We start from the raw sequence: 13,205 nt of genomic DNA, 5'->3' as shown, positions 1-13,205 counted from the left end.
TCTCGACCGGAGAGATGGAAATCAAATTTCGGGGCTTTATACATATAGTACGATCGTATTAAGTCGGACAGCTCTATCCGGTTTTAGTAAGTTACGTTTCTGTATTTTCCATTATTTGTATTTTCATCTGTATCTTCCATTATACCAAGGGGTTAAACTCATGCGTAAATAAATAAATAAATGATCGGCCGCGGAAGCAGTTTTACAATCTTAACATCATTGCGTAGTAAGGATTCCGAAATCTGTGGAAACAACAAGTTTGGTATTTCTATGCAATGTTAATTAATAAATAATGTAATATTAATTTAAGTGGAATAAGTACGAAATGTTGCTTAATAAGTAATGTAATGTTAATTTAAGTGGAATAAGTACACAATGTTACTTAATAAATAATGTAATGTTAATTTAAGTGGAATGAGTACGCAATGTTACTTAATAAATAATGTAATGTTAATTTAGGTGGAATTAGTACGCAGTGTTACTTAATAAATAATGTAATGCTAATTTAAGTGGAATAAGTACGCAATGTTACTTAATAAGTAACGTAATGTTTCTTAATAACTAATGTAATGTTATTTATTAAGTAGAATAAGTACGTAGTTTAACATTACGTAGAGACATTAGCTTGTTGTTTTCATGGATTTCGGACTCTCTGTCACACAATGATTTTAAGATTGTAAAAGTGCTTTCGTGCAAAATTATTTATTTATTTATGAACGGGTTTTACCCTGTAGTATAATGAAAATACAGGTGAAAAAATATCACACAGAACCGTCGTAGGAGGCTCGCGCGCGTGCAGGTCGCATAACATTAATTCCAAAAGTGAGAGGGAAAGTGAGAAAGTTTAGTGATTTGCGAAACCTGTTTATATTCTGAAATATTCTGTTCAGGCTATTACAATCATCATAATCGGTTTGCCTGATTGAATTCTGGTCGAAGCATTAAACTGTGTCAAGAGATGCATTTAAATAGAACTTGGATAAAATATTACGATACCTGTGGAAACCGTTTAAAACTTGGATGCATCGAATTTCTCAGATATATTTTGTTATGAAAATAGTGAAAAAAATATGGTCTTGAGCAATTTCTTTTTATTATCATAACTAGACAGCGGATTCTATTCAGTCATGAGTAAAACGAGTAGAAATATACAACAATAACAAGATTAACGTTTACAGATAGCGACACGTTATTCAAAACTCATTAAGATCGTTAGGGGAAGAACGAAACTTTTATTTGACTTCTGCTTCTTACAGATGATGCAGCCTAATCGTAACATTTTTCCCTTTAGATCAAACAATATCTTCCTTTGATATTTTTTATATTATCAAGAATCCGTAAACTATTCGAAGTGATCAAGTTATTTCGTTCATCCTGCGTACACTATAGAATTCGATCTATTTATTCGTCTCTTCCACTTTGTCGCCTCTTCCGAACATTTCTTAGCCAGACCAGTGCTGTCTCGTGTATCCAATTTTGTACTACTTCATCCAGTCCTAATCATCATCAACCCTTTGCACTCGATACCACTTTAATTCTAAATCCAAAATAGCTTTTGTGACTTACGATGTTTTAATTTTACACGACTTAGCACATTTTAAACATATGAAAGTGAGTTTTGTGCCCCAAACATAGTCACACTTTTACTGTCAAAGGCTATGTGAAAATTTCTCTAACACCAGGTTATTATGATACGAATTTTGACGTGAACTTGAATTTTATCGACATGAAAATAACCTTGATATGTCAGTTTGACACGTTCCAAATTGTCTACTTCACGATTATCGAAATTATGAAGACACAATCTGAAGGGAATACGTTCAATAAATTTGTTTCATTGTACGTACAATCACGACAAAAATAGTTAAAAATCTGAACAAGTATACGCGTGATATTTCTACGAAGCAACGTGAAATAGCTACTTTCAGTGCTCCGTAAACCTGGCGTTAAGCATACGCGAATCGGTCAACGAGAAAATGATATCCAAACGTGTTCCAACAATTTCCCGTAAAAAGAGATCCCACGTTCCGAAATCTCCGAAGAAATTCGCGCAAACGAATGCATCGACGATGCACTAACCATCGTTATCAGCCCACGAATTCCAAGAGGAATTTCGCCATAGACATTAACACCAAAAGAAAAGAGCAAGGTAACAACGCGAATCCGGCAACCGCAAAAGTTCGACTCAACCTACCACGTGTTCGTTTCATCCGGCAATCGTGGCACAGCGTTATCCTAGCTTCGAAAGAATACCATAATCCGTTTAAACGTTGAATGGAGCCCGGCTCTCGGCGAGATCTAATTAGATTTGCTACTTGCCGGCCGGAGTGGCGGGGTGGTATCATCGTGCGCGGGGGTGCAGAACGCATGTGCGTTCGATTACGTATCGGTTTCGCCGGTGTTTACCAAACGACGAGTGTTATTCGAACGGGTATCCCGCGGAGCTCGGCGTAGGGCAAACATCTTCCGACTTGGTCCCGTGCCGGTGCCGGTGAGCGCAGGATGCGCGTAACGGTGCAGGGCGTGCAGGTTGCACACAGAGGGCGCGGAGCGGGTGCAGCGGGCGCGTAGAGGGTGCAGCGGGCGCAGAGGGTGCACGGTGCACGGTGTTCGGCCGGTCCGCTCCCCTCTCGTTCCCCACCCTCTGGGCTTTTCCTCCGATACCACCGCCTCCTCGGGAGGCTTTGCAGGCTGCGCGTCCGTCGCCGCGCCGTTGGCTCGTCTTCTCCGTCAGTGTGCCGTCCGCCGTCGGTCGAGGACCACGTGTGCTTGCGTGGCGTCGACAGGGTCGTGGGCCGTCAGGGTTGCCCGTCACGCGCATATCCGTCAACCCCCTGCGAGTCCGAGCGCGGCTCGCTCGCGAAGGAAACCGGGAATAACAGACACTGTCTCTCGTGCTTCGTGCCTCGTTGCTCCGGCAGCTCGTTCGTTTCGGTCCGCTGGTATTTCGCCGTCGACGAGGAGAGAACCGAATCGGTGGCCGCGCGTCGCGCACGTGACGCTCTCGGCCAGCGGAAACCGGAGCTTCTCTGGAACCAGTGCGTTTCCGGATTATCCGTACCGAAGGTGCACAGGGAAAGAGCGGGTGCTCGCGCTCACGGACACAGACCGCGAGGTGTCCGGCGCGCGGTCGCGCCGCGGATCGGTGGAAAAGCGCGGCAAGTCTCGGCGCGGTACAGAAGGCGAGTGCTTTCGGTGTCCCGCGCTTTCGGATATTCGAGCCCGGTTGAGTGATCCAGTGACGGTGTCGCTCGCGGTGCACGCTCAATTTTCGTCCGGATCGATTTCGCGGTGTTCGCGGCCATTGGCGAGAGCGAACGTGATTGCAGAGCCCGCGCGCGTGTCCCGTTGCTTGGACCCCGTCCAGACGAACCGGAAATCTGTGGTGACCCGGCGTGATCGAAGATCTCCGCAGCGAGACTCGTTTTTTTTAGCCGGGCCGAGGTCGGCCGCCCCGATTAATCGGGACACCCTCCCCGCGCCCTCGTCCTCTCACCCCCTCGCCCCGACGACACTCAGGAGCCAAAAAGAGCGTCGCTCGCGTTACGCTCCGCGGAGCCGAGAATGCCTCGCGAGAATCAATCCCGGGGATCGTTGACCACACCGTCGCGGCTACAGCGTCGTCGTCGTTTTCCTTAACTAACCCCTCGGCTAATCCACAGGCAGCAAAAGGGAGAGAAATCGAGAGAGAGAGAGAGAGAGAGAGAGAGATACAGGAGTAGAGTTCGCAGGAGGCGAGGAAAATCGCGGTTCGATCGCGGAGGATCGAACGGCGAGAGGAGAGTGCGGGAAGAAGGAAGCAGAAAGCAGAAAGCAGGAAGCAGGTCCCTGTGCTCGTTCGTTCCGCGTCGTCGGCAGGCGAACGTGAAACCAGTCGGCCAACGGCATCCTGGTGTACCGCGGGGGCGGTAGGGCGCGCGGACCGGGGGTTATTTTCTGAACGAGACGGTGGCCGTTGGTGCGGTAAATTCTGCGGCCTCGGTGGACATACCATGGTCACCGGTGATTGCGGGTATCATGTTCGTCGTTGCAGGTTATTGGCTGCAGCAGCGGCGCGCGGTTAGATCGAGAGTGCGCCAGGTTTTCTAGCGGGCCGGAGGCTACTACGCGTGTCCGACGCTTTAATAACGGAGCGTGGAGTGGATGAAAGGCAGGCGGAAAAAAGGAAGCAAGCAGAGCGGAGCGGAGCGGTGCGGGCTCGGGATATATCCTATCGTATCCGCGTCGCGTACCGGCGCGAAGCGTCGCGGCGCGGCTCGGCGCTCTGGATGCGGTCCCGTTGTGGCTTTAATTAGTGTTTAACCGTCGACGGAAAAACAGGAGGCCGAGTCCCGAGGGGCAGGGGAGCGAAGGAGCAGCACCCCGGAGCGTGCGGTAACGCTTCGAATCGTGTGCCGGAGCGTCGAGCGCTCGGCTCTCCTGGCTCCAGGCTCTCTAGGCTGCACTCTCTCTCTCTCTCTTTAGGCTGCAGTCTCCCTCGGCTCCGGTCTCTCTCGGCCTCGGGCTCACCTAGTACGCGTCGCCTAGAGGGACGAGATCTCATGAACGTTCCTGCCGTTCCTGAAACGAGCGCGGCGTGCCAGCCATGCCGAGATAGGCCTGCGATGATCGCCGACACAGCCAGGAGCTGCCCCGAGAGCGAGCCTACAGCGCGAAAGATCGCCAACCATCCCTGCGCCGCGCGAACCTCACTCGCAGCAATCCCATCCTCGAGCTAGCTACCTGATCCCAGCTCGCTCGGTGTCCGCGGTACCTCGAGAGTATCCGATCTGATTCAGCTCGCTCGCTCGGTCTCGGCCTCGCGAAGTGCGGATATTCGTCGGCGAAACTGACGTGGAATAACTAGTGAACATGTGGAGTGTACTGGTGGTGGTGTTCGTCGGACTAACCAAGGCTGTTTCCTACGTCGCCGGGATCGCGACCGCCGTCGACGAAAAGTCTGGTGAGTCTCCTTGTTGATCCTCTTTGCTAGGTTCCAGTTTCGCCGAGTACAACAACGACGGGATATAACGGGGACGTTTTTCTGGAGGCGTGTGCGGGCTGCTAAAGTTACACGGCGGGATCAAAAAGTTTGTCAACATCGCGCCGCAACGGGAGCTCCCCTGTAACAGGGGCACACCGTGATTCGTCGGGCAAAAATAAAGCGCGGAATTACTTCTTTCGGGCGGAGTTTAACCCCTTGCCCCTGCGACTTCTTCCTAGGACCCGCTGATTGGAACTTTTTTTTTCTTATTGTTAATAATGTCACGCGGAACGTATAGCTGGCTTTATTATTCATTCTCGCGAGAGACCGCGGGATTATTCGCGGAATCTTCGTAACGAGTTCGACACCAGTTATCGCAGGGCGAGGGATTAAAGTTGAACGGGGACGCGTGTTTAATCGTAGGGGAAAATGGCCGGCCACGCTCGGACACGGCAGCTTCTGCGATACGTGTTCGATTAATTAGCAAATGGATTTTATTTCGGAAAAATAGATCGTGCGGGAGGCGGCAATTTTCTTGTCGATTTAAGACAGGTGTCGTTTCAACGGTGACGATTCGCGATACGATGTAGCAGCAATTATAACGCGATCGATACGCTCTTGTTATTCTTAGGCAGGTCCAATGTTAAAATTATCGAGATGATAGGAGACTATTTTACACGTCGTGTTGCAATTAGTTATAAATAGTGCTTGGCGAAGATAGGACGATAATGCGATTTTGTTATAGAATTTTGCTATATCGGGATAACGGAATATTAATACATTGTGTGCCATCGTATTTCGAGTATTTTACAAAATTCATATCTATTCTAATATATTCGCAGAAACTCAATTTCACTTAGATTGTTGAAATACGGAAGGACTAAAATACCATCAATTAAGATCAATTTGATTCTTCTAAATTCGGTATTATTATTAACACTAGGTTTACGGAACCTGTTAAAAAATTGGCTCACTATGTTTTTCATTTACAATTATTCAGATCAATTATTTACGAGTCATTTATACAATATACGTGTTACGCGTTATACGTGTTATTATAACTGTTAATATAAATGTTAATATTAAACAGCCGCGTTTAGTGTTCCGTAAATCTAGTGTTAAAATTGTCTTGCTTTCATGGGAATTTTTAGGACTGATTTCCGGCGCTTCGCCCTTACCCACTGCGCCTATTAACCCTTTGCACTCGAGGGGTGACTCTGAGGCACCACTGAATATTGTTATATCGCGTTTTAAAATCATTTTTAAATTATGAAATTTATCTATATTCAAAAAATTGCTAAAACTGTAACTGCCGTGAAAGTTGCAAGACTCAATTGTATATGCATAAAATGGACTGCATAAAATAAACTGTAGATCGGAGAAACTATTTTGGATTTAGAAGTAAAAGATAGCTTCGGGTGCAAAGGTTTAAAACTTGCGCAACCACTATTAACGATCCCACAGACGGCTAATGTATTATTGACGCAATAGGATCGATTAAAAAATTAAAATCAATTGTCCTTACTTTACACATGAATAATGAATGGACCCAAGTGTATTAAAGCGTTTCTTCCATAACAATTTTACAATTTTTCTTACAATTATATTATCACTACAGAAGAACGAATAATATAGTAACGGTCTGATGGACCGGCGGTGGTAGTTAATGGTTAACGAGTCAAGATATTCTGTACAGAAATAAGTCGAGTTCAGAAAAGGCCGACGTCGGAACGTGTTCGAGAAAAATGATCCGATCGGAGACTCCGGTGGCGGGTAGCCAGAATTTTCGAGAAACGATCAGACCGTAATTCCTCGTCGTCGAATACCCGGGCTGCAAAAATCTGGGAAAAATCGCGGAGGATCCCGTATTTTCGCGCTACTATTTCCCCGGTTTTATTTACCACACTCGCCGGTATCTAGGACGCAGATTCGCCCCAGGCGGCCGCCGCAGTTTTTCGGCGGGGTGTACGTACGTAATAAATCGGCGAATCGGAGCCGCGTGCGTTCAAACACAAGGGTGGCTCGGTGTATTCATGGTGGAACCGGGAGCCGAGTCGCGACTATACGGTGAAAAATAATCCGAGTAACACGAAACGCTGTTTTTCATACGAGGCTGAGTTCTCGTGGAAATCGGCTTTGAACGTTCCCGGACATGGCCGTCTAAGCGTTCGCCAGAAGTGGACAGGGTCAGCCATAATCAGGCACGGCTGCCTCCACGGTCATTTTCAATCTCGGTTTTCGAGGAAATGGAATATGGCACGGAAGACCTAATTCCGCAAGCTTTTTCGTGTAGAATTTATTCGGCGCAAAACGATGAACAAAGTATGGTTAATGGATTGGGGGGTTTTGTGCACTTATTTACAGCTTTCATGTATTTTAAAAATTCTATATAATATTTTAGAAACTTTATTTAGGTGTCCCGAATTTCTAAATTCAGCGAATATACCAAAAATTTTCAGTTCACGACAGTGTAACGTTTCATTTAAATATCCGCACTCTACTCATTAATAATGTGTATCTTCCCTCTTAGGTAATCACGAATATAAAAATACTCGTATTGCACTAATTTTTGATTATTCATCTAGCATTACGTCGATGACTTCTGACTCGATTTCCCCACGAAATTGATCAATGTCACTGTTATCGCTTGGAAGAAGTACTAATTAATGGAAGAAAATCAGATCTCTTTGGAAGATCTTTTAAAGATCAGTTCAAATCGTCGTCACACGTACATTATTCACTAGGGTACCAATTACAAGTCTCTGTCGTCGAAATTATCCCAAGACGGATTTTCTATGATTAGCAGACTGCGGATTTTTATGCAGTTATGGCATGCGCAGAATTTTAGAACGCAAGGAAATTTATAAATTGACAAGGTCCAATAGCATTTTTATTTTCCTCGTACAATGAGTAATTTCTAAAACGGCAAAGAAAGTGTTTCTGTCACTCTGATTTTTGTAAAATAGTCTGTGAAGGTAAGAATTTGCATAAAGATCCACAGTCTAACAGTATACAGTAATTTCACCCTAATTCGCGCTCAGATTGCGCACAAAAATGGACAATTTGGGAAGAGATGATACCATTATTCGAGCCTTGCGGCTTTATATTGGATTGGCAACTAAGTAATTGCCGATTTGTTCAATGAAATAAAAAATTTGTTTTTATTTGGAATGAAGTTTAATCTGTAATGTATTTTCCATTTTGTTCGATGACCTTTTGCCATCTCTCTGACAACTTGAAAATTCCACGCTCGCAGAAAGTCTGATCCTTTTCGGCCAAAAACTGAGTTAAGTGAGATTTTACAGCGTCATCATCGTTAAAAGTTTTACCACGAAGGGAGTTGTCCAGGGATCGAAATAAGTGGTAATCCGATGGCGCGAGATCAGGGCTACATGGTGGGTGTAACATCAATTGCCAACCAATATCCATCAATTTTTGCCGAGTGGACAAAGACGCGTGCGGCCTAGCATTGTCCTGCTGGAAAATGACACCTTTACGATCGACCAATTCTGCTCGCTTTTCCTTGACCGCTGCATTCAATTTGTCCAGTTACTAACACTCAAGGATAATAAAAAATAACATAATAATAATAATAATAATTTTATAATATAACATTTACGGATATCATAAGAATGCGAGTGAGAGACATCTATAACTGAAATCGACAATTACTTAGTTGCTAACCCAATAGTTACCGATTAATAATAATTATAATAATAATAACAATAACTATAAAAACGAAGGGCAGGGCTCGAATAATCGTATCTCTTGTTCCCAAATTGTCCACTTTTCTACGCAATCTGAACTAGGAAATTAGGAAGAAATTACTGTATTGTAAGACACTCGTCGACAAGAGTTGCGGCATTATCAGACGACGCGACTGATTTACGCGCTCACCAAAGCCGACGTCAAAGCCGGCCGTTTGGACCGCGAGAAGAAGGGCCGACGTGTATTCCCCCGGTAATATATAATGTACCGAATACATGCACGAGATGCCATATCGTCTCTCGCTCTCTCCGCTTGTATCGCCTGTACTCCCAAGACGGTTCGCATACATCCCGGCGACGTCGAGTGCAGAGCTAGATGTAATCAAATTTGACGGATACGTAGGATTTGAATTTTCCAGCAGCGTGGTTAGACATTGATTTCACCGCACGTCTTGCATCGTTCGCGTTACAACGGAAGCTGCGACGCTTCCAGACGCTGCGAACCTTCCTCGGATCCCCCAGATGTACGACAGTCGATCCAGTCGGCGAGCATTTAATCGCGAGACTTAATAGAGACTGAGACGTCGCTCGATCGAACCTCTTTGAGACCGATCTTTCGCATATTACGCTAGAATTTATTTATTAACGCTCTGCAGTCCAAGACATTTTAACATTTTAACTCCGGAACACGAGACGTTTCTTCCGATCAAGAAGATTTCTATTTTTTCTCAATGTTTATTCTCTCTTCATTTTTATTCTCTTTTTGGCCATTTCAATTTTTAGCAATTTACTAAGTACAAGCTGCAATATAAAAATTGTTCGGAAATACAGTATGGTAAATTTTATTGGTTCCTTTTTTATCTCATTCATCAATTCTTTGAACATACAGTCGGCTCGGAAAGTATGTTGACGCCTTTTCAAGTGGAATAACTTTTTTTCAAATTGGTTCGAAAGACTTGAATATTTTGGAGATGTTAGACCGACTAGTTTTCTATGAAGATTGCAATTGATTGGAATGATAAAGAAATTGAAAAGTAATGTCATTCAAACTTTTTTATTCGAGCCCGTAATGAAAATGTAAAAAATGCATTTTGTAGATCACGGTAACTCATATGCATGCCGAAAATTTCAGACACAGGACAGTGAAAGAGCAACATTTGAACGCCGAGTTCAAAACTTACTAAATTAAGTTACACTAAAAAAAATTAGGTAAAGAAAATATTAAGTTACACTTACAAAATTCGCAACGTTTTTGAGGTTATTGTCTCAGTCAGACAATAGATTTCGAAATAAATGAATCTAGTTTCAATATAATAGAACAAAAAAGATGCACATTTTTTTGGACTCGAATTATAGTGGCGTAATTCACATTTTTTATGACTTATGTATTAAAATGTAATCTCTATAGGGTAGTGGAGCCGGTTACTGTGGGATGACCAATTGCTGTGCCTTTTGGTCTGTTTTTTTAGGCAGAGTTAGCTTTATATTTATTGAATAAGACATATTCAATTTTTTAATACGAAAATAAACGGAATAAAAGAATACTTTTTCGATTAACAAATAAAGAAAATAAAACAATAATTTTCATATTAAACAATAAACGGAATAACAGAATAACTTTCGTATTAAAAAATAAACAAAATAAGAGTTTGAAAAAGTTATTCGGCGAATGTAAAGTTAATTATGCCCGAAAATAACCAACATGCTAAAAAAGACGAATGAACTTAATAATATAGAACTACCATAAATTAACTTAACACTAAATTTAGTCATTAAACAGTACGCATGTTAGTGAACAATAACACTCGTTTCTCACAATGATGAAAACGCCACTACGATTCCAACCGGCGCATTTTACGTAAGACGACTCGCGAGACGATCATTGCACATTGGACGTGTTTAACGAGGAAGAGGAATCGCTGCAGAAACGGAACTGTTAACCGGATCGTGACTACCAAACATTCTCCGCTTGTCGGGTCCCGCATCGTCGAGGCAGTAATAAATGCACTATCGATAACTAACCGAGCGAACGTGCACGACAGCAACCGCAGTCGCGTCGGATTGCGTCTAATTGGATTGACGCTTCAGTTTCCGGGTAAAATGGGGATTCCGATGGTCGCGAGAGGGAAAGGCTCGCGTTCCGTCGAAGATAGCCATGGGATCGGTCGCAATCAAACTCGCGTCACTTGTCCTTTGACCTCCGCGCATTGTCTTCGCCGCCGAAGTTCTCCGACTTGCAGGCGGGGTCCGGCGAACATCGCCGGGAATTCGATTAAGCGATGTCCCGATGGCACGGAGGCGTTCGCTCGATCCCGAAATCGTACAATCGCCGGCATTCCGGCCGTTTGCGGCCGTTCGGTACCGTTTGCGGCCGCCGTCGACGCCGGACTACGCCGATTTCGGTAATTTTACGGCACAGCTCCTCGGGGCGGGCTGTTTGGCCTCTATTTGATCTCCCCGAGTGGTCCCGAAGTCGGCGAAAGGCCGCGAGAAGAATACGCCGGGACGTGGAAAAGTTGGCTCGAGGTCTCGCGCCGAGTTTCCGAAGTTAGGGGATTCGAGTGCGAGTTTGGGGAGGCACGGAGCCCGTTTATCGAGAAGTTGCGACGCGTCCTACAATCGCGTAGGTGCTCGAGCATCATCGCCGGGGCCCGGGACATTACCGACGCTTCTCAGACCGCCACGTACTCCCGCAACTCGCTCGAAAGCTCGACGGCGAACAATCATTACGCCTCTATCGGGGTTCCTCGGCGCACCCCGTGCCCCAGAAACCGGTATTTCGGAGACACAGCCTCGTTTTTCAACGCCTAAATGCCGGCAAAATTTCGGCTTCCTCGCCGCGGGCCCAATCGTTCCATAAAATCGAAGTAGTTTACTTGTAATTATTATCTATTATGTATTGGTAAACGGGCTGGAAGCCCTTTGTGTACAGAATAGTTTATACTGGGTGGGTGGAAGATCGTGGCAGAATCGGCCACGGGATGATTCTACACGCAAAAATAAGTCGAAAAAAGGAATGATATTTGCTCATTTGAGGCTCCGTTTTCGAGAAAAAAATAGGTTGAAAAAGTAATACTATTGGACAGGAATCTAGTGACGCGTCTGGCTATAGTATACCGATTCTACTTCTCGCAAACTTGACGGATCTTTAAACTTACTTTTCTCGAAAACGCACTCTTAAATGAGAAAATGTTACTCTTCTTGATTGATTTATATTGTCATGTAAAATCATCCCCTGGTCAGTAATACCACGATTTTTCACCTACCCTATATAGTAAATTCTCCTTAATTGATGCTCACGTTGTACATAAAAATCGACGATTTGAAAAGAGGAGATACGATTATTAGAGCCTCGCGGCTCGTTTTTATAATAACCGATCGTCAACAACTATAAAAACAAGCCGCAAGGCTCGAATAATCGCATCTCGTTTTCCCAAATTGTCCATTTTCGTGCACAGTCCGAGCGCCAATTAGGGAGAATTTACCTGCACATGTATAGGAGCAGGATGTTACACTTATTATGTGATTGCACTGGCGATAATAATATGCAGTTGACATTTGAAGGTTTGCAGGAAACTGATAAAAGGGGGCGTTCCATGCCCACACGTCTAGTGAGCGTGAAACTGCCGTGATACGGTTTATCGGATTACGTAAGCCGTATTCAGATTGAACGTTGTATACATAGAAGCAGAATATATATGTAATAAATACGAGGTTTATTTATTTATTCGATGAACGGGAAAACCGTTTGGAGTAAGCATTGCGGAGTCATTCGCGGGCAGATAAAGCACTAAGAAATTGCTGTTTGAGACGATTAAACGGGGAGAATACATCAAATGCTTCACACAATTGGCATTCGCAATTGATGTAGACGCGATTTGTACAATTCCGTTCGCCATAAAGCGTACGGTGGGTTTCTTGTCGAAGAAGCATTTTCGATCCGGTAGACGTTGGTGATTAACTTGATCAAAATAAAGCCAGTAATTCCTCGCAGGCAATGAAGCCATTAAGTATCTTGCGAGTAAAAATAATGTTATATATTTATTAGAGCGGTTTTTTATTAGAGCGGCACATGGTGAAGCTTGGTTTGAAGCAAACATAAAGGTCCTGAGCAGACATTTTTTTCACAGTATATGATCACGGTACTGAAAAGGGTTATATTGGGTGGGTGAAAAATCGCGGTAGAACCGGCCACGGGATGATCCTACAGGCAAAAATAAGTCGAGAAAAAACGGATATGTCAAGGTTAAATTTAAGATTTTCTCATTTAAGGCTCCGTTTTCGAGAAAAAATACGTTGAAAATATAATACTATTGAACAGGTATCAAGCGGCGCGTCTGGCCATATCATACCAATTCTACTTCTCGCCATATTACAAGCCATGCACAGCTGACGGATCGTTAAACTTATTTTTCTCGAAAACGCAGTCTTAAATGAAAAAATGTTACTCTTCTCGCCCGATTTATATCTCCACGTAGAATCATTCCTTGGTCAGTTGTAAGGGTTCGAATTTCACGCTCCGATGATTTTTTTCG

At 44.2% G+C, this 13,205-nt stretch overlaps 1 protein-coding gene across 2 annotated transcripts in view; it reads left to right on the top strand.

Moving 5' to 3' along the window:
• The first annotated feature begins 2,730 nt into the window (after positions 1-2,730).
• Positions 2,731-13,205, top strand: part of LOC117219237 (kin of IRRE-like protein 1) — a 690,910-nt gene continuing 680,435 nt past the window's right edge. Inside the window, exons 1-2 of one of the 2 annotated variants that reach the window (XM_033468215.2) lie at positions 2,731-4,374; positions 4,465-4,942. In XM_033468215.2, coding sequence (XP_033324106.2) covers positions 4,852-4,942 — 91 coding nt within the window. In that variant the 5' untranslated portion in view covers positions 2,731-4,374; positions 4,465-4,851. Of the gene's footprint in view, positions 4,943-13,205 lie in introns of both variants that reach the window. The other variant, XM_033468214.2, reaches the window with a different exon arrangement.

Source organism: Megalopta genalis, chromosome 2, assembly GCF_051020955.1.
Source record: "Megalopta genalis isolate 19385.01 chromosome 2, iyMegGena1_principal, whole genome shotgun sequence".
Lineage (NCBI taxonomy): Eukaryota > Metazoa > Arthropoda > Insecta > Hymenoptera > Halictidae > Megalopta > Megalopta genalis.
The sequence above is the reverse complement of the archived record's forward strand: the minus strand, read 5'-3'. Positions and strand labels throughout refer to the sequence as shown.